We start from the raw sequence: 20,059 nt of genomic DNA on the forward strand, positions 1-20,059 counted from the left end.
GTTTATTTACAATAACAATAAACTCCGAAATCACAAGAAAGAAATCACAAGAAATCCGAAAATAACATAGTGGTAAACATGAAAAATACATAGTATATGAAGTCAATTTTGTGCCTAATATTCTGGGACTTTAATTCTTGCCCCAAAATAATTTTATAGGACTGCAGCTTTACGTCTATGTGTAAAATGCGGTGTAATGATGATCTGTTATATTTTATGCGCTTGCGTGCGAGTGATAATCATGAGCAGACTGATTAACACTCTCCACGTTTTCCAGAAATATAGTAGGAACACTCCATGATAGGAGTTCAAAATATACAGAAATATTTCGTTAATTGGTTTGAAAAGGTTCAGATTTATTGCAACAAAACATCGTTTGCAGAGGTGTTATTTATATTGCTTCCAAAAATTTACTGTAAGCATTATGGTACGGTAAGCTTTATCCAATATAGATTGAACACAATATATTTGACAGTTTCAGTACGACAAGTTTACGAATAAGAGTAGACCTTAACATTATTCGATAGCGTGAACGATATCTTCAATCTGTGTGTCAAGATTGGTTCTAGTTCTCCACCATCCACAATTCAACAGAAACTCGCAGAAACGAAAGCTACGATAAAAATAACAACGAGTAAGAAAAGAATAAAACAAACGAAAGTTTAACAAAGCAAAAAAACAACTAAAATAGCCGATCAAAATAAACAAAATCAAGGACTTCAAGAAGACTTGGAAAATCTGAAGTCAACTGAGACCGAATATTTATTATAACAAAAGAGCTCAAAAATCGCCAACAGCATAACCCAGTAAACATCCAATATACTCGGATGTTCCACAAGACAGTCCAACATTGTATACTGTAGACAGCAGATCATCGTAGACACGAATTTATCTGCTAGATTTTGTGCGAAGGATGCTTCAGGAATATATTAAAATACGTAAGAAGGCATAGTGATATTGTAATACATATACAACTCTGTTAAACAAATAATTAATGTTACAAAGAAAATGTAATTTTTATAGGCAGCGCATAAAAGCAATCGTGTGTACCATATGTACAAAGGTTGTAGAGTACAGGATTCGAAACTTTGTCTTTGAGTAAGTAGTTAAATAGTACATCTATGAATAGACGATGGAAGTCGTTTTTCTCGTTATTCATTTGTTTGAATCTATTTTCTTTTTATTTAAGTAGGATATTTGGATATATTTGGAGGCATTGTATAACGGCTATCTAAGCTAAATAAATGGTACCAACTACCGTCTATATATTTTCTGTAACATATTTATCAAAACAATTATGGAGATTGAAAAAAAATGTTTGTTTGTATTTTGTAAATCTTCATCCATCGAATAAAGACACAAATATTCTTTTGAAATACATAGGAGCAGTGTGTGGCTTTTGTTCGAAACTATTCTTTACGGAAAATACAAATCGTTAAATGATCACATTTTTCGTGATAGCAGCAATATTTGTATATATATAATAAAACAAAATCGATTACAAAACACAGCAGAACTATTTTTGGGATTCTCAAATATTTACAGAACGCACATAAACTTGTAATGTTTAACACCGCGGAGGCGACACTACATAATAAAATAGTTTATACTAAATAACTACTAGATCTGATAACATATCTACAGATGGCGTTAAGGTTGTGTGTGTTAATATTATATCGAATATCATTCCTAACTATATTATTATTAATATAACACAGGTATACAAGGTTTTGGACCCGAGCAGCCAAAAACTCTTTAAAAGGTAAATTGAGGGTTGAATAGAAATCAGTAGCCTATTTATTTAAATTGGTTCTAATTTTCGAAATATTCAATGAATTAATTATTTTACTATTTTTGACCATTAACGGCCATTTAATGAATTAAAAAGTATAAATCAGAAATGGACGCAGGTTGAAGTGAGTCTTTTACATTGTTTTGGATCTGTTTCATACATTAAGGCATTTCCATTTTCGCTATATCTTGGTGTATATCCAAGCTCCTTACTTGTAGCTCGTATCTCCCAAGTTTTGTGGGAAAAAATCAAGATATGAATGCAGAAAATGTATTTTGAGAGACATTCGAGCTCTAATCTTATAGTAATTCTAAAACAAATTGTCGATCTGCTCGTAATCCGGTGATTTGTGGTTACCGAGAAAGTTGTGAACAATATTTTGAAACGATGCTGCTGCTTCATCGGGCGTTAAACATTTTGTAAGCTTTGCTTTAGCCATCAATCCAATCACTCTTTTCACTTTGATAGTTTACTTTTTCATCCTTATCACTTTTTTCACTCAGTGATAAAAACAAAGTTAAGTCTAAGACATTTTTATACCGGGACAAATTGGCAATGGATCACTGTGCTTACGTGGAAGTGGCTTTGACACTGATGCTATTTTCTTGCATTTATACCAATGACATTAATCGAGCAAAAGTCTACATTTTTCTATATATAACGTTGACATAGAAAATGAAAAGTAGACACTTTTACCAAGTTACAACTTGGTACTTTGTTCTGCACGCGTTACAAAACAATTTCGGCACCCATGGCTCATCAGTGTTGACAAGAGCAAAACCAAAGTGTTGTAAATACGCATCTTTGAGTGAATTTATCTTTATTTTTCCACGTTTATCGAGCATATAACATCCACGAAAGTAACAGAGAAGCTTTGAATCGATTGTGCAACGTTATCTCATCACCAAAAACAAGTTCGAAATGATGTTTAATGCAACGTAGTCAGCTTACAACCTTTATAAGAGCACTGTATATATATATATATATATATATATATATATATATATATATATATATATATATATATATATATATATATATACTCAAAACCTATAAAACTAATGGTTCTATAACTATATATATATTATTAGATATTATATATATATATATATATATATATATATATATATAACTAAGTCTACCTTTGTGACATAATAGAGAAAGTTAAATATCACCAAGAGGAAATTTCGCTCACCTGCTGGAATGATCCTGAAAACTGCCGCCGTCCAACAGGCGCAGCTTCGCAAACAGCACCGCAGAGACGAACGGCACCGCAAGCATCTCCTCCAAGCAGATCTCCACTTGGAACTTGTACTTCTTCTTCTTCGACATGAAGGACGTCATATTTGTCACACCTGGCGCTAAACGAGATGGCGCTCACGGGCGCTATCTTTTGTTCGATGCACTGTTACGTCATAGCCGTCAAAGGCCTCAATGGCAACTGGTTATTACGATGATGATGGTAGTGCGGCCCTTGCGTGCCCTATTCTGATCAAATAGTGGAAGCAACACGTGGAAGCCCTGAAAAAAAAGATATATGTTTATTTTGCTATTCAACAACACAGACTACATCAAGAGCTATTTTTTATCAGTTTTTACAGTTAAGTAAATAATAATATTGGGTGCTAGATTGTATTTTAATCAATGACAACTGTTGACTGATTTTGACATTTCTCTACGCAAAATAACAATTTTATATTTAATATTACTGAGTTCATCAGTATATATAGATGCTAATCAGGCCCGTTCTACGCCCAAAATTACATTCTCCATATTTATTACTTTTACTGTTAAAATACTGCCGAAGTCCATGAAACAACTCTAGAAACGTATAACGCTGTTCCATCATATCCCAATTGTCGATTTGGGTCCCAACGATTTAAAAGTGGTAATTTTGATGTAAATAACGAAGAACGGCTTAGAGAAGAATAAAGCTCGAAAACAATGAAACCGATAATGAACAAGACCCATTAGACGAAAACCCACCTCAAGGTCTCAACTTAGAACAGCTTAGCAGTTGATTAATCAATTTGTTTTCAAATGTTTACATGTGATGAGAAAGATCGAAAATGGAGTGAAATGGCTGCTCAACATCTGAAACAAAATCCATATCGATCTTCCATATCCATGTAGACCAACCGTCCATATCGACGCCATATAACCACCAAGATAATTCATGGCCGTAATGACTTGCTGTCTACATGATTGGATCAGAAAGTTGTAGTGTACTACGATCTTTTAAGGTTGTTAAAACAAACTGAATAAAATTGAACAAACGTATTGTTGCAAAAAAGATCAGCAATAACGAGTAACAGACGTAAAGTAATTTTCTTGCATTGGTAAAGTTGAACATAACTCGTAAAAGTTATGAGGAATGACACACTGTTGCAACTCGAGAAGAGAATTATGACGCATCCAGGGTACTCACCAAACATAGCGCCTTCTTGTTTAGGTTAAACATAATTACTACTTGTTTAGGCTGATGTAATACGCCTTGTCTTACACACGGTTTCGAGATGCTGAAGAAGTGGCAAAATGGATCGCTGGAAAATTTACATGGTTTTTGCGACACAACATTGCCATGTTGACAGAAAGATGAAATTATCAGAGCATATACAAGCACCTAATAATAGAAAGAACCTCAACAAGGGTAATCGGACTATAATAGAACATATCACCCAATAGTTCAGCGACTTAACTAATAAAACAACAACATTTGAACATAAATTCGCCTGACTGACGATCTTTTTAGTTCACATGTTAGATAATAGAATCACAGCCATTGTCTCACATCGATGCAAAATAATATGTTAATTTCACTTGAAGAGCTCCAAAAACATTGTACATTATCGAGCAAACTAGCCACCTACTCCAAACACCAATTTCGCATTAACACTTTTCCATCAAAATAATCGCCATCTAATATCTTCCAAAGGACACTATTAAGCTATTGCTTTGCTTCAACAGTGTCTTTTTTCTAATGATCAATCAATTTTTGCTGGAAACACAAGAAATTAATGTGTATCTATTCTCTTAAAAATAGTAAAAATTGTTTCACTAAAACCAGTGCCACAACACACTTTAAAACGAAACGCCAGATTTTCATAAAATTTTGGCACCTGTCATTTTTTACCACAGTAAAAAAAGATACGAATTTCAAGAATATTCTGTTCCAAATCAATCTTTCAATAGCATCAATGGAATACCTACCACAACCCATATACCATATGATATCATTTCCACTACGCATCTGAATTTAGAACTCATGTTAGTAACTCATTTAATTAAACAGTACATGGAAAACATAATATTTTAAACAATAAAAAGTGAAAATAACTGTAATTATCTATAATATCAAATTAATATTAATATAAATGTAACGAATAGGCAATATAATTAACGAAACACCGACGTACTTCAACTTTTAATCAATGAAGATTTAGTATCAAAAGTTCAACTATCAAAAAATCAAACCTTCTGATGTAACAGGTAAGGGAAATGTGAAATGAGGAGATGTAATCTCAATAATTTAAATTACAAAGCACACAAAAATACACATAAAGTTGAATAACAGAAAAAATATTTACAATTTAGTGGTGTAATAATAGGTAATATAAAAGTATAATGGTAAAGGTAATATAAAGATTAACATGGATGTAAATTCATATTTCTGATTGTTAATTATAATTGTTCATAAGCAAGCGTGTAAAATAACAAGATAAACCTATATCTGTAGCCCAACAAACTCTGGGTAAGAAAGGAATATTTTATGTCTTTAAATCGGTTTCCGTAAACTAATTGAAGAGTTAACTTCTAGTTCTTATATTAGTAATCCGAGAAATTGACAAATTATAGCGAAGGCAAGACGACAAATTAAGTTTATGAATATATATTAATCCCAGTAAATATCTGTTTCTATATTATATATTGCTGATTCAAAATTCATTCGAAAACGTAACTAAAGTTAAAATATAAATAAAAATTATATATTTGATATATTACAGATGTCAGAAAATCACTGAAATTACCAAATAAGGTAATATTCAAAGCTCTCATAATGACAGAAAAGGTAGAGTAATGGAAGAATAAAGAAAGAGGGAAAATGACATGATGGCTATTGCAGACAATATTGTATACATTTGATATATGCAAAGTACATAAAAGTTACTAGATAAAACATATACAAGGGAAGACGTACCGACATACAAGGCACCCTTAGAGCACATAGGTAAACAAAACAAATCCAAAGAAAATAACTTAATACTATATGAATATACATAACTCAATATATCGATACTATTACTTCGATTTTTAACATAAATATACCATATTTGACATCAATCTAGTTTTGTTTGTTCGTTTGTATTAACGTTTTCACTAGCACAGTTAAAAGCTTTTATTTATATAATTTTAAATTATTTAATAAAAAAGTAAGACATATTACAAAATTTGAGTAACATAATAAGTATCTCTTGATACAAGCTTGGGTTTATTGTGAGTTTAAGTTGAGTTAAGATTTTCAACAATCAATTTCATTAATACTCTTAATATATTGATAAATAAAATCCCATTGTGATGAGTTGCTTTTTTAAAGAGAAACAATATCCTTCTTACCAAATCACATCAATGTGGAAGCTACTGAACAACGCGCAGGAAATCTGAAGTTTGAAGCAAACCAAACCACACAATCGTGTATAAGTGTTACTATTGCCTTTAGCTTAAATTAGTTTAATTGAATGCTATTTGTCTTGCTTATGAATTGAAACATATTTTAAAAAATGACCCATATTACGTAACTTATGCTTTCTCTGATGATGCCGATGGCCAGACTTGTTTGTCTGCTTCTATCAGAATTAATTTTACAAAAAATATTATCTTACTCGTCAGAAGTGGTGGTAGCATTAATAAATGGAAAACCCCCAGAGTCCATTGCCGTCTGATAAATAAGAACCAGTCATAGTTTGCAAAGTATATAATATAAATCACTTTTTCCCATTCAGAAATGTTGGCAAATTGGGTTGCTGTTGGCCGGCATGTGACTCATACAATACGACCAGTTGAAAATTACTTCTGCCAAAACAGAACGCAAACATTAATTTTTAATCGTTTCCATCGTACATTTTTAATATCGTTCCTCCATTAAACATCCAGACAAATGAAGTTGTTTTGTCGAGTTTGTATTTTTTTGTTTTTTTCTGTTATACGAACAAAATAACTTTAATTACATTGTCCTCAGACAAATGTAGATATTCTTCAGTGTACTTAAGACGTCTGTGTGGTCCTTGTTCATTATAATTGGATTGACATGAAAAATAGAAATAAATACATCTACATATGTTACATCGCTGTGATAAAATATTATTAAACCCAGGGAGGTTGGGTGCGGAGATTTTAAAAAATATATCGATATATCGGATAACAAAAAAAAAATTTTTATATTTTAAGGTCTCCTTATTACAAACTATGGTTTATCTAGACTGAGCCAACTATTTAACGTGGGCCCTGAACCGCGGTCCTCGACATTAAGTCTACCGACTGGCGAGTGACCAACTTGGAAATCATCCTAGAAGACATCCGGTCTTACCCAGCCTGATTACTGGCGTGACTGAGATCATTTTCACTGATCAAATAATCACAAACATAAATTTACGACCATGTCCCAGCAGGATTCGCACCCGCGACTATCGCAACAGCAAAAGGACCGTCCTCTACCACTGTGCCAAGCAGCCGATACAAAAAACACTTCTTTTAAAATATATCGATATTTTTTTAACCATATTAAAAATTTTCAATATTTTAAAATTTTTGAAAGTTTTCGGTACTTAATAACTGGCACAATCGGGAAGGTTCCGTGAAGAATGCAAGTTATCTTTTGAATACATTCGTTCAATGTTAATAAAAAACAGGCTGACGTTAGATTGGCAATAGTTTGACACAGTTACTCGAGGCATTATTTAAAACTTATTAGTGAAGTGGAGTTCAGGTACAATTTTCTTGGTAAAACAGAGATTTCTTATTTTCTGAGACCGTTTTTTATTGATTGTTTTTGTGTGAATCAGGATGAGCAACTAGTATGCTTCATGGGTGCAACTTCTCTTGGCTTCATGAGGGTCTTCTTCCGAGATCGATTAATGTGGAAACCAAACATTGGGATTCTTTTGGTATCCCGTTTCACGTAAACGGTTCGAAAATGTGTTATGGCTGATACTTAATTCCGTTGTGATATTATGCATCCGTCAATCCATCATCCAGGACAATATCCATCTTCAGCAAGAAAAGTTTGTACTTTGGAACGAAAACGAGATTTGATTTGAAACGAAAATTTAGCGGTCGCTTAAGCTATCATCATAATTTTTATGAAATATCCATTTCATCACCTCCCAAACGCGCCATAGTACGCGCAAATATTACTAGAAATATGTGACTTTAAAGCCACCCATTAGGAAAAACCGAAATTACCTTTCCCCCAAACTAATATAATCTTTACAATAAAACTGAAGACTTAGAATTATACTTAGACTTAAAATATACCGCCAAATGCAAATAAACTCAGAGCGGCTTTTTAAATAAAAATGTATGTTCAGCTATATTCTTAGATCGATAGTATCATAAGTCTTCGATAAAGTGTGGCATGACTGCCTTGTTCATAAAGTACAAAAAAATTTACCGAAATAACACACCGAACGATTAAAATCTTACATTACCACCAGAATGTTTAAAGTCAAACAAAATAATATATATTATAAAATATGCAAAATAAAAATTAACGAAAGTAAATAATACATATGCAGTGCGCCTATAATCAAACCGCATTCAGTACTCAGTACTTCAGTATCCCTACAAAACGCAATCAAGTACCAATAACAATAAATAATACTTTCACTGCATACAGAAACAACAATAAGTATCTCGGAATGAATCTTGATGCAAAACAAAAAAGAAAATCAACGAACTGGAATTCAAATATAGAAAAATGTACTGGTTAACTGGAAAAAATTACAGTTATCAGTACATTGCTATTAGACAAGCAAGTATTGAATCCTATATGGACATACGGAATTCAATTATGGGGATGTTCCTCGAAAAGTAATATAAATACAAGTTCCCCAGAACAAAATCCTGAGAAGTATTGTGAGTGCACCCAGATACTACAGAACTGATTACATAAAGCGTAACCTTCAGACACCGACTGTCACTCAGGAACTGAAAACGTGAGGAGAACTTTTTCATACCATTGTTGTAGTACGATTTGTCTTTTGCCTCAAAATACGCCTCAGTTTCGTCGATCACATATTCATTCGGCGAAAATTTCTTCCCAGCGAACATTCTTTTGAGATCTGAAAACAGGAAATAGTCGCTGGGGGACAGATCTGGAGAATACGGTGGATGAGGAAGCAATTCGAAGCCCAATTCATGGATTTATGACACGGTGCATTGTCTTTGTGAAGTAGCACTTTCTTTTTCTTCAAATGCGGCCGTTTTTCGGCGATTTCGTCCTTCAAACGGCCCAATAACGCTATGTAATAGTTGCTGTTGATGGTCCTTCCTTTTTTAAGGTAGTCAATGAAAATTATTCCTCAAACACTAATGAATCACAAACTAATGATAGGACAGCTGTCAAATTTACACACACATCTTTTGAGGGTTAGGGCTAACTAAGACACATATGGATTTAATTATAGTAGCGCCATCTATACGCCAGGCCGGGGACTTTTCAATTGACCTGTTACAACTATTGGATAACACCAAAATAGGACACAAACTCAAAATAATCAAGCTATTTGATATTGTGTAGTATAGTGTAGCTAATACATACACAGTATAATACCAGATACTAGGTAGGTAGGTAGAGCCGACGGGTTCTCCTAGGTACATAAAATAAAAAAATAATATAAATAATAGAGAAAATCTAATATGTGCAAGTAATTTAATTATAGTCAATAGAAAACATAACCTATAAATTTCTCTTTCATATGTATTTAAAATGATGACAGAAAATCATTTCTTTTTTTTTCCCTATTTTAATTGTTATTTCTACCATTCATTAGCTGACCATCAGTCACCCGCCGGTAACGATTCCTTTTATTTCACTTTTCGCATTCTTCGTTCCACCAAAAAAACACTTTCTACTAATGTTATTTCCGTCGAACCAAAACGATAAACCATCAAAAATCCACTATCACTTTCGCCAATTTGAACCCGGAAAAGATTCGTCTCGCGCATCATAAAAATTGTTCTTATCAGACACTCAATAATACACTAAATGATTATTTTTCAAAAACTACTTCATAACAAATCTGTGTATTTACTTTACCCGGAATAAAAGTTATTTCTGCAAAAAAAAACGTATTTCAAATAAAAATTGACGTTTCATATAGTGCAATTTTAATACCACGTTAAAACGCTCCAAATCTGCATGTGATTTAATTGTTTCGATTTGTATGGGTAACAAATCTTATTTATACATTATTTTAATAATTATGCATCAAAATTAGAAATTCTAATGACAGTGTGGGGATCTCTAATGTAATTGAACATAGGTAAAAACTCAACAGGTAGCATATATTCATCCCGAGGCAAAAAAATGTTAAAGATTACAAAAAGCCAGATATTGTCATTGAAGTTAAGTAAAGTAAACGAAAGTAAACCCAGATCCAGTTTAAGAATTCATTGGAGAACTTAATATGTTGAAGCATGTATAAACAGAGATTTTGTAAAGTACTTGATGAAGTATTCCAGTTGCACGTCCTTATAAGTTTGTAAGTTGTTCATCATAAAATTTTTCGGTGGATTTGCCATCGGTACAATTTTGATTCGTCTTAGCAAGTATAGAGCACTTTATTTCAATGATCTTTGAAGATATTCGAGGAGTCATGAAAAATTTTCGGAAAACTTGTATATTGTTTTGGCAAAATCCACCAGAATTAAAAACTAGTTGCCAATTATTGCAATTATTGACTCAGACCATTAGTGACCATCCGAAGATAATTTAAAGAAAAAGAAACAAACATCCTACCTCATAAACAACTTTTAATTGGGCAAACTAAGTCTAGTGTTACATAGACTTAAGAGAAGCGTAAAACCGTTTTTTTCTACACGGCCTGCTGACATCTACAACCAATAAACGGAAAACAAAAACGTCGAAAAACTTAAACATGGAATATAGCGTGTTACTTACAATAACAAGCAACGTGGTAATGTTTTTGATGTTTGATGAGATAATGTTTTTGATGGTAGTGTTTTTACCATTAAAAACAAAAATTGATATAGAAATAGCAGCAATAAACTTTGCAACAAATATGGCAGCATGGTACGCGAGTCCTTATAGCACGCGAGTCCTTATAAACATCTACAAGAGAAAACATACATATATCATGCGTAATCTAGAAAAAAAATACTAGAAAAAAAAGGGCTACTAAAGAATTGACAAGTAAGAAATACAGAAAATAAAAGACAGTTCAATAAAATAATAAAAGAGCTGAAATAGTTCAAAAGAAATGAAAGAGAACAAAATAAAAGAATACAAGACTACTTGGAAAGCCTTGCCAATTAAAGCTACAAATTGTTTATTATGGAATGCAACGAAAAAGCTCAAAACGACCCAGGAGCAAATCCCACTTATTAAAAAAATTACGATTGGACTAGAAGCAATCAAGAGAACTGACTGACTGGCTGACATTTTCTCAAATCATTTAAATAATATTAAAAAAGTATTTCAGAGTATTTCATATTTTTTCTGAGCTATCCAAAGACGAAGAAAATAAGCTTCCCAAATTCGCCATTTCAAATGTATCTGCCACATGAAAAAATAACAATCAGGGTAGGTAAACAAGCAATAATGAGAAAAATAAATCGTAAAAAGGCTACCGAATGATTTAATAACTGGAAGAATTTTACAAGAACTATCAGAGAAGGGAATATTTCGAATAAAGTACTTTCCTAATATTTAGAAAGTAGCAAACATAATAATCATCCTCAAACCAGGAAAAACACCAGAAGATGTCACCTCCTACCGACCTATAAGTTTACTACCGATAACCTCGAACATTTTTGAGAAATTATGCATAAAGACGCTTAATAATATAATACAAAAATTGAGATTATTCCAAAACATCAACTTAACTATAGAACAAGTACATAGCCCTATAAACAAAATAAATATGGGTTTAAATGACTTAAAATATATTGTTCGGCTGCATTCCTGGGCATATATCAGGCTTTTGATAAAGTATGATACATAGGGGTGCAGATTAAATTAAAGAAAGTCCATCCTTATTTTCAGTTACTAAATTCTTACTAACGTTACTAAAGATAGACATTTCACTATAAAAATAAAAGAATGAACTCGCTGAATTGCATCCAATATATTCAGAAATAACGCAAGGTAGTGTAGGACGAATCAGGATCAGCTTGATGTTAGCACTATCAGAGGTCAAATATAGGAAATTTATAAAAACAGTGAGTAGTTTTTTCAATACAAACATAATTTAATACAATTATTTCAGAGGAAACTGTTAGTCTGAAAAGTGTCGAAGAAGTCTAATGGAACTTCCGGATATTGCTTTTAAAAGAATACAATTTTTAAAAGCATATAATAAAATAAAAAGCTTATTATTTCAATTTGTGTATTTAGGTGAGACATGGATATTTCAGAATAGGGCCAATATATCCAACGGTCACTTATAGCAATATGATAATAAAAACAGTGTTAAGACAGCTAAAGTTAATGAAAAAAAGATAAACATTGGAATAACAACTGATTAAGTTTTATTAGTCATAACATGTATTAATAATTCATTGCAGATGTATTGGGCTTCTTACTGGAAACAAGAAAGAAAGGAAAGCCTTCGGTTTGAATGACCTCGATGAGATACATTGAAGAAGAAATTGAGAAATGATGGAATCGTGAACAAACGTTCGATAGATTGGAAATGAATAGCTTAGTTATTCGTTTTGGTGCAACTTTCTGAATATGGGATTATGATTCAATGCTGACTATTTCCAACACAGGGTAATGAGAGAGGAAACAACTAAAGTTATGTATATAATTAATATAAGATAATCGCATTCTAGATTGTGAAAGATTTATGTCCATTAGGTATGTGTGTAATTGTTCAGAACATACATGAGTATTTGGTTAAAGTATGCGAAGAGAGAAAAAATACCGACTGTTTTGCAGATATGGCAAATGCATTAGGGAGAATTCAGTGATTAATTTTATCAATAGTGGTGTAACAGAAGTGTAACGGGTAGTAACAGAAGAAATAAAAAATACAGTGATATCAAAATGACTTGACAAGGAAACAAGAACTAAACGCAAAAACAATAAATACGCTTTCTAAAGAAAGTAAAATACATTACTTGGATATACAATTGTTAATTATAATTAGGTAGATTAGGCCTCCCGGGGGATACCACCACATAAAAATAACGCGCCTAGAAGTCTACCTTGTGGGTGGTGTGGAAAAGAGTGTAATGTTAAAATAAACTATATATATTTGATAACATTTTTGTTTCATTATTTTATTTAAATTAGAATTTTGTTATACGTCAAAGCCAAACTGAACTAAAACTTAGAGTTGATACGGCAACATTGCGACGTTTTCACGTCATAAATTTATATGACGTATGTTCAAACCAACTTTGGATAGACTATAGACTAAAACGTTTAACACCATCCGGTCTGGTCATAGGACGTAAAGAGAAGAAGACATATAGACTTTAGAATAACATTTAGAATAGGACTAACTAATTAAGATAATATTTTACACAGGAGATCACTTAATGAAGTGATCGTCTACATGTCATGTATATATTATAACCATAAGAAATGCTTATTGCCTACTGGACAGATTGTTGAACCACTAAGGGTAATAATTTTAAAAAATGATGGTAAAATTTTAGTAATCCCACTTTTAAATTTAAAATAAATGTACTTTTAATAATCTTTCCGTAGTATATCATTATTATAAATCAATATTTTTGTGGATCTTCATTACGGTGATCTAGCTCATTCCCAGGGGCGGATAAACGGCCGTCTGTCAATTGCAACAGCGTTACGGCTCGCGTGGCTATTTTTAAATTCGCGATAAAAGTATAACGCTATCGATTCCGTCGTAAACGAAATATTTTCGAAGGCAACGTGCTCCAAGCCGTAATTAATACGAGAAACATTAAACGCGCTGTCGTTTTTGGCTCGTTAAAAAATCTAAATTACCAGACAATTTAATCTGCACCGATTTGCCCGGCGCGATTTTGTGTTCTATTCCCTCGATAGTTGGTGTGCTATTGAAATTTGTTTATTATATATCGAGATAAAAGTACAAAATGCGTTCTAAAGTATACAGGATTTTTCAAATTTGTTAATTTAACAAAACTTATGTTTTTTATTTAAAACTATATGTACCCCGCCACGCATTGCTGCTCTTGTGTAGTATTGTTTTTTTTCGGTAAATTATTTATTACACTGGTAGTAGTCGTTGCCGACTAACCAACAATAACGTAAATCTAGGAAGTCCTAACTCAGTCTCTAATTTTATGTATTAGGACTATAAATTAGTTTTAAAGGACTTAGGACAGATGGTGTTAGTGTATATGTATGTGTATATGTATACCAACTTAATGTCGAAGCCTCACTAACAAACTTCACTTTCCAGTATAGACAAGCGATTCGGAAAAGCGGTCAGGACCGCCAAAACAATTTGAATACGAGGATTTGTAGACATTACTCCATGATGCAGAATTGTTGGGAGTAACACAAGACACAATTTCCGATTGCTTGAAGAACATGGGAATGATATTTTGTGTTGTATGAATTCAAGTACGACGAGACATTGAAAGGCACTTGGTCATATGCGCAATGCTGCTTCAATGACAAAATCGGAAAGGATTTTTTCATCGTGTTGTTACTGATGATGAAAAGTGGATCCAATACGATAATTCAAAGCGAAAAAAATCATGTGGACCACCTGGCCCTGCATCAACATCAGCTCAAGTTGATCTGAGAACAGGAAATATTCGCTGGGGGCAGATCTGGTAAATACGGAGGAAGCAATACGAAGACCATTTCATGGAGTTTTGACATCGTGTTCACTGACTTGTGACACGGTGCACGGTCTTGGTGAAGCAGTACTTTCTTTTTCTTCAAATGCGGCCGCTTTTCGGCGATTTCGTCCTTTAAACGGTAACGCTATGTAATAGTCGCTGTTGATGATCCTTCCTTTTTCAAGGTAGTCAATGAAAATTATTCCATGCGCACCCCAAAATACAGACACAACAACTTTGCCAGCCGATTAATACGTTTTCCCAAGCTTTGGCGCCGGTTCATCGTGTCCACTCGGATGACTGTCGATTGGACTTCGTAGTGAAAAGATGAAGCCATGTTTCATCCATTGTCACATATCGACGCAAAAACTTGGGTTTATTATGCTAGATCATCTTCAAACACTGCTCCGAATCATCAACTCCTCGTTGTTTTTGGTCAAAAGTAAGCTGGTGCGGCACCCACTTTACACAGAGCTTTTTCATACCCAAATATTCGTGAATGATATGATGTACACGTCCAGTTGATATCTGGTTTTTGCTTCAACTGTATTTTTTCCTTTCAAAAACAATATTTTATCAACACGCAAAGTTCCATTTTATCCATTTTCACAATAACAAAAGTTGCTTCACTCAAAATACTATAATTCAGAAACTAATGATCCGACAGCTGTCAAATTTATACACGCATCTTTTGAGGGTTAGGGCTAACTAAAAACATATGGATTTAATTCCAGTAGCACCATCTATGTGTCAGACCGGGGACTTTTCAATTGGCCTGTTGTATTTATATATATAAAAAATAATGATGATTTGTAATATGATGTTTTTATAAAAATAGAATGGCTGGGCATATAGTAATTATATTTTTCCTTTTGTTTAATACATTTTTAAATAAAATGTGTTATTTCCAAAACAACCATTTTTATTTACCTTCTGAACCTATTTACCTCCTTATATATGTTCTCGACATTAAATCTAATAATTATGATTAAAAAATGCAAGTAAATAAAGCTGTATGTACGCATGCGCCAAACTCGGATTATTTTGTTTTAAAATTAAATGGAGATCAAAATGCGCATACGCCAAATCCGGAGATATTGGTGGAGTATTGTATCCTTCCTCTGCGTATCGCATGTTCAGATCGTTGCATAGCTCTCGTAGTGGAATTAAACTGCTTTCAAAAGAAGTATGTGCCGGCTTAGCGCAGTGGTCAAGGCGACAGGACAGTCCTGGTGAATCATCACGTTACGATAGTGGCTGATTCGAGTCCTGAATTCGAGTACTTTATGTTTGTAATTGTAATTGTAAATATCTTTATAGGCAACAGTCGAAAATCTGACAAGGAATAAACACTCCAGATCAACCAAGTTAGGTAAGACCGAATGTCTTCTGGGGTATTCTCTAAGTTGGTCACTGGCCAGTCGGTAAGCTTAATGCCGAGGACCGTGGTCGGAGGCTAAACATGGAGACTTTAAAATAAATGTCTGTGAAAGTGACAGGTATACCGGAAAAATGGCGAAGAATTGTCAATAACAATGAGAAATAAATCCATTTGGTTGGTTGAAATAAATCCATGTTTACGACATGAAAAAACGCCACAATATTTTTCGGTGTTTAATGGCACCGGCTTCTTCAAATTGAGTAATTTATTTTTTCCGGTGTCAGAACACATTCCTTCCAAATATCCACTAAATAGAGTCAGAACGTAATGCCGATGTGAATATACCAGCTCAAACCATAATCAGGTGGTTTATACCGGAATGGACGGTAGGTGTAATCACGTAATTGACGTGCGTATGAAGATGAGATTAGACGCTAATCTCGCCCCTCGCCATTCTTTTGAAAATTTCTCTACTACCTCCTCAACACACACACACGAGTTAATAATTGTCTGCTTTACTAAATAAACTAAATAAATTTGATCATAATTAATACTGTTTTAGAGAAATAAACAGATTGATTGCACTGAAAATAGTTATCTGAATTCAAACCCGCCATCTCCCTTATACTAAACATACCCATTGTCAATTAAAATATATTTTCATTTGCATACCCAAACATATATCTACAAGAGACCTAGAAAAATCGTTTGAAATACATCTTAACCATGTAAATAACTCTGTAGAATTACAGGGGAACTATTTGGATTAGAATAAAAACGCTTCATTAAATTAATAGATCTATGTTCTTACTATGAAACAATTATGTTTATAGTCGTTCCAAAATAACATTGAACTCACATCATCACGACGTGAAATGGACGTTATAAACCCGCAAACGTTGAAAATACCAAAGCCAATAGTCAGAGCCAGAAGAAACATCACTAATCAGTTACCTCGATCATGAACGAGATAATGCGTCCAATAAAATGCGTTAGAGAGGTAAACATTAATACTATTAATATTAAAATGCTGAGGTTTTTATTGGAAATATTTTATAGCTGTAACTAAAATCTATCAAAAAGCGAAGAACATAATGATTCACCAGAGAGAAACCGTCCACGTGCGAAATGGATAATAAATCAAGATCACCTTGATGATGTTGGCTCCAATTGAAATCAAATAGATTAAATGAATGAAAAAAGTAAGTGTTGCCTTTTATCTATATTGTGTTCTAGATCATAATGCAATGCAATTAGTTCAGAGAAAGCTGGTAATCTGGGAAGTATTTTCAGAAAACTTAGTAATATGCACCTCTTAAATGTTTGTGTTCAATGTAATTTACTTTTTTTAAAACAGACCTGAAAAAAGATACACTGTAGATTATATGACAGAAAATATAATCATAGAGTACTATACCTTCCTGTCATTGCATATTAAATATTATTGAATTGATAGTGGCAAAGAATTATTATAATCGATAAGCTGGTGGAGGGGGATAACAATGAAGAACTGTTTGGTCTTCTGGAAAGAAGCATTATCTACAATAACGCCTTTGGTTTGGAAGAACTCGTCACACACACAGAGGAAGAAATTGACAAGTGATCAATTGTTCAATTGATTAGAAATTAACAATTTGGTAACTCACTTGAACAGTGATTCTAATAGTGAATGTGACAGCGACTGAATGAAACTATCCTGACGTGGCCTTATGGCCCAATGCTGACAATTACCAAGATAGAGTGAGACAAGTTGAGACGCAAGCAAGACAAGAGCGGAAACAAGATGTGTACATACTTAAAATAAGATGTGTGCGCAGGAATGTATGAGAGGAGAATGAATAAAAATTATTTTATACATGATAACATAAATGTATTAGGGTGATAAAATCAGAAGTTATAGAGGAAATCAGTACAAATTTATACAGTACAAGAAAAATGCACACAAGCAGTAATAGAAGAAAATTAAGGGAAAGACACTCAGAACTTGGTAAGAAAATGTGAAATAGAAATATAACAGGTCAATTGAAAAGTCCCCGGCCGGGCACATAGAAGGCGCTACTAGAATTAAATCCATGATTTTTAGTTAGCCCTAACCCGCAAAAGATGCGTGTATAAATTTGACAGCTGTCGGATCATTAGTTTGTGAATTATAGCATTTTGAGTGAAGCAACTTTTGTTATTGTGAATGAAATGGATATAAAGGAATTTCGCGTATTGATAAAATATTGCTTTTTGAACGGAAAAAATACAGTTGAAGCAAAAACTTGGCTTGATGCCGAGTTTCCAGGCACTGTCACAGGAAAATCAACCATCAATGATTGGTATGCTAAGTTTAGACGTGGTGAAATGAGCACTGAAGACGGTGAACGCAGTGAACGCCCTAAAGTGGTTGTTATCGACGAAAACATTTAAAAAATCCATAAAACAATTTTGAATGATTGTAAATTGAAATTGAATGAAATAGCAGATACTCTAAAGATATCAACTGAATGTGTAGATCATATCATTCACGAATATTTGGGTACCAGAAAACTCTGTACAAAGTGGGTGCCGCGCGAGCTTTTGACTAAAAACAACGACGAGTTGATGATTCGGAGCAGTGTTTGAAGATGATCAAGCATAATAAACCCGAGTTTTTGCGTCGATATGTGACAATGGATGAAACATGGCTCCATCATTTCACTCTACAGTCCAATCGAGAGTCATCCGAGTGGACTATACACGATGAACCCGTTCCAAAGCGTGAGAAAACGCACAGTCGACTGGCAAGGTTATGGCGTCCGTATTTTTGGATGCGCATGGAATAATTTTCATTGACTACCTTGAAAAAGAAAGGACCGACTATTACATAGCGTTATTGGACCGTTTGAAGGACGAAATCGCCGAAAAACGGTCGCATTTGAAAAAAAAACAAAGTGCTGCTTCACTAAGACAAAGCACCTTGTCAAAAATCCATGAATTGAACTTCGAATTGCTTCCTCATCCACCGTATTCTCCAGATCTGGCTCCCAGCGACTATTTCCTGTTCTCAGATTTCAAAAGAACGCTCGCTGAGAAGAAATTTTCGAATGAAGATGTGATCGACGAAACTGAGGCCTATTTTGAAGCAAAGGACAAATCGTACTACAAAAATGGTATCAAAAAGTTGGAGGGTCGCTATAATCAGTGTATCACCCTTGAAGGGAATTATGTTGAATAAAAAAAAGTAATTTTATCAAAAAAATGTGTTTTACTATGGTAGGCCGTGGACTTTTCAATTGACCTCTTAACGAAAGAAACAAGAACTAAACGGAGAAAGGTTAATATGCTCTCTAATGAAAACAAAATACATTACTTGGATATAAAATTGTTAAATAGGTGGATTAAATCTCCAGAGAATACCATTACATAAAAAGTGCCTACTTCATAGGTGGTATAGAAGAGTTCAATGTAACACATAGTCTAAAAAGTCCAGGTGTGTAACAAAGAAAACGCGTTTTTTTTTAAATTCAAAATTGGCTTTATCCATCAACGTAATCTCCAGCGCCGCTCTATCATTTCAATACCGCCTTTGTAGAACGAATTATCTTTTGCTTCAAAATAGGCCTGTCACCAGTTGTTGTCCACTCAGATGACGATCGTTTTGATTCCGAAGTGAAGTGATGGATCCACGTTTCATTCATTTCGTTTGTTACGTTTAAACATGGGTCAGAATCATCAACACGTTTTTGTTTTTGGCCAACAGTGAGCAAACGCGGCACCCAGTTTGAAGAGAATTTTCTCATAGTCGAATACTCGTGCAATATAAAACCAATACTATTTTTTGACATCTTTACGATGTTAGCTACTCGCGCAATTTCACT

At 33.5% G+C, this 20,059-nt stretch overlaps 1 protein-coding gene across 1 annotated transcript in view; it reads right to left on the minus strand.

Moving 5' to 3' along the window:
* The window catches only part of LOC143195290 (uncharacterized), a 79,977-nt gene that overhangs the window by 49,832 nt on the left and 10,086 nt on the right, over nt 1-20,059 (minus strand). The window contains exon 2 of the mRNA XM_076402306.1: nt 2,988-3,313. Coding sequence (XP_076258421.1) covers nt 2,988-3,136 — 149 coding nt within the window. The 5' untranslated portion in view covers nt 3,137-3,313. The remainder of the gene's footprint in view (nt 1-2,987; nt 3,314-20,059) is intronic.

This window comes from Rhynchophorus ferrugineus, unplaced genomic scaffold, assembly GCF_030347505.1.
Source record: "Rhynchophorus ferrugineus isolate W39M unplaced genomic scaffold, kcgeb_rfMv2 rfM4, whole genome shotgun sequence".
NCBI lineage: Eukaryota > Metazoa > Arthropoda > Insecta > Coleoptera > Curculionidae > Rhynchophorus > Rhynchophorus ferrugineus.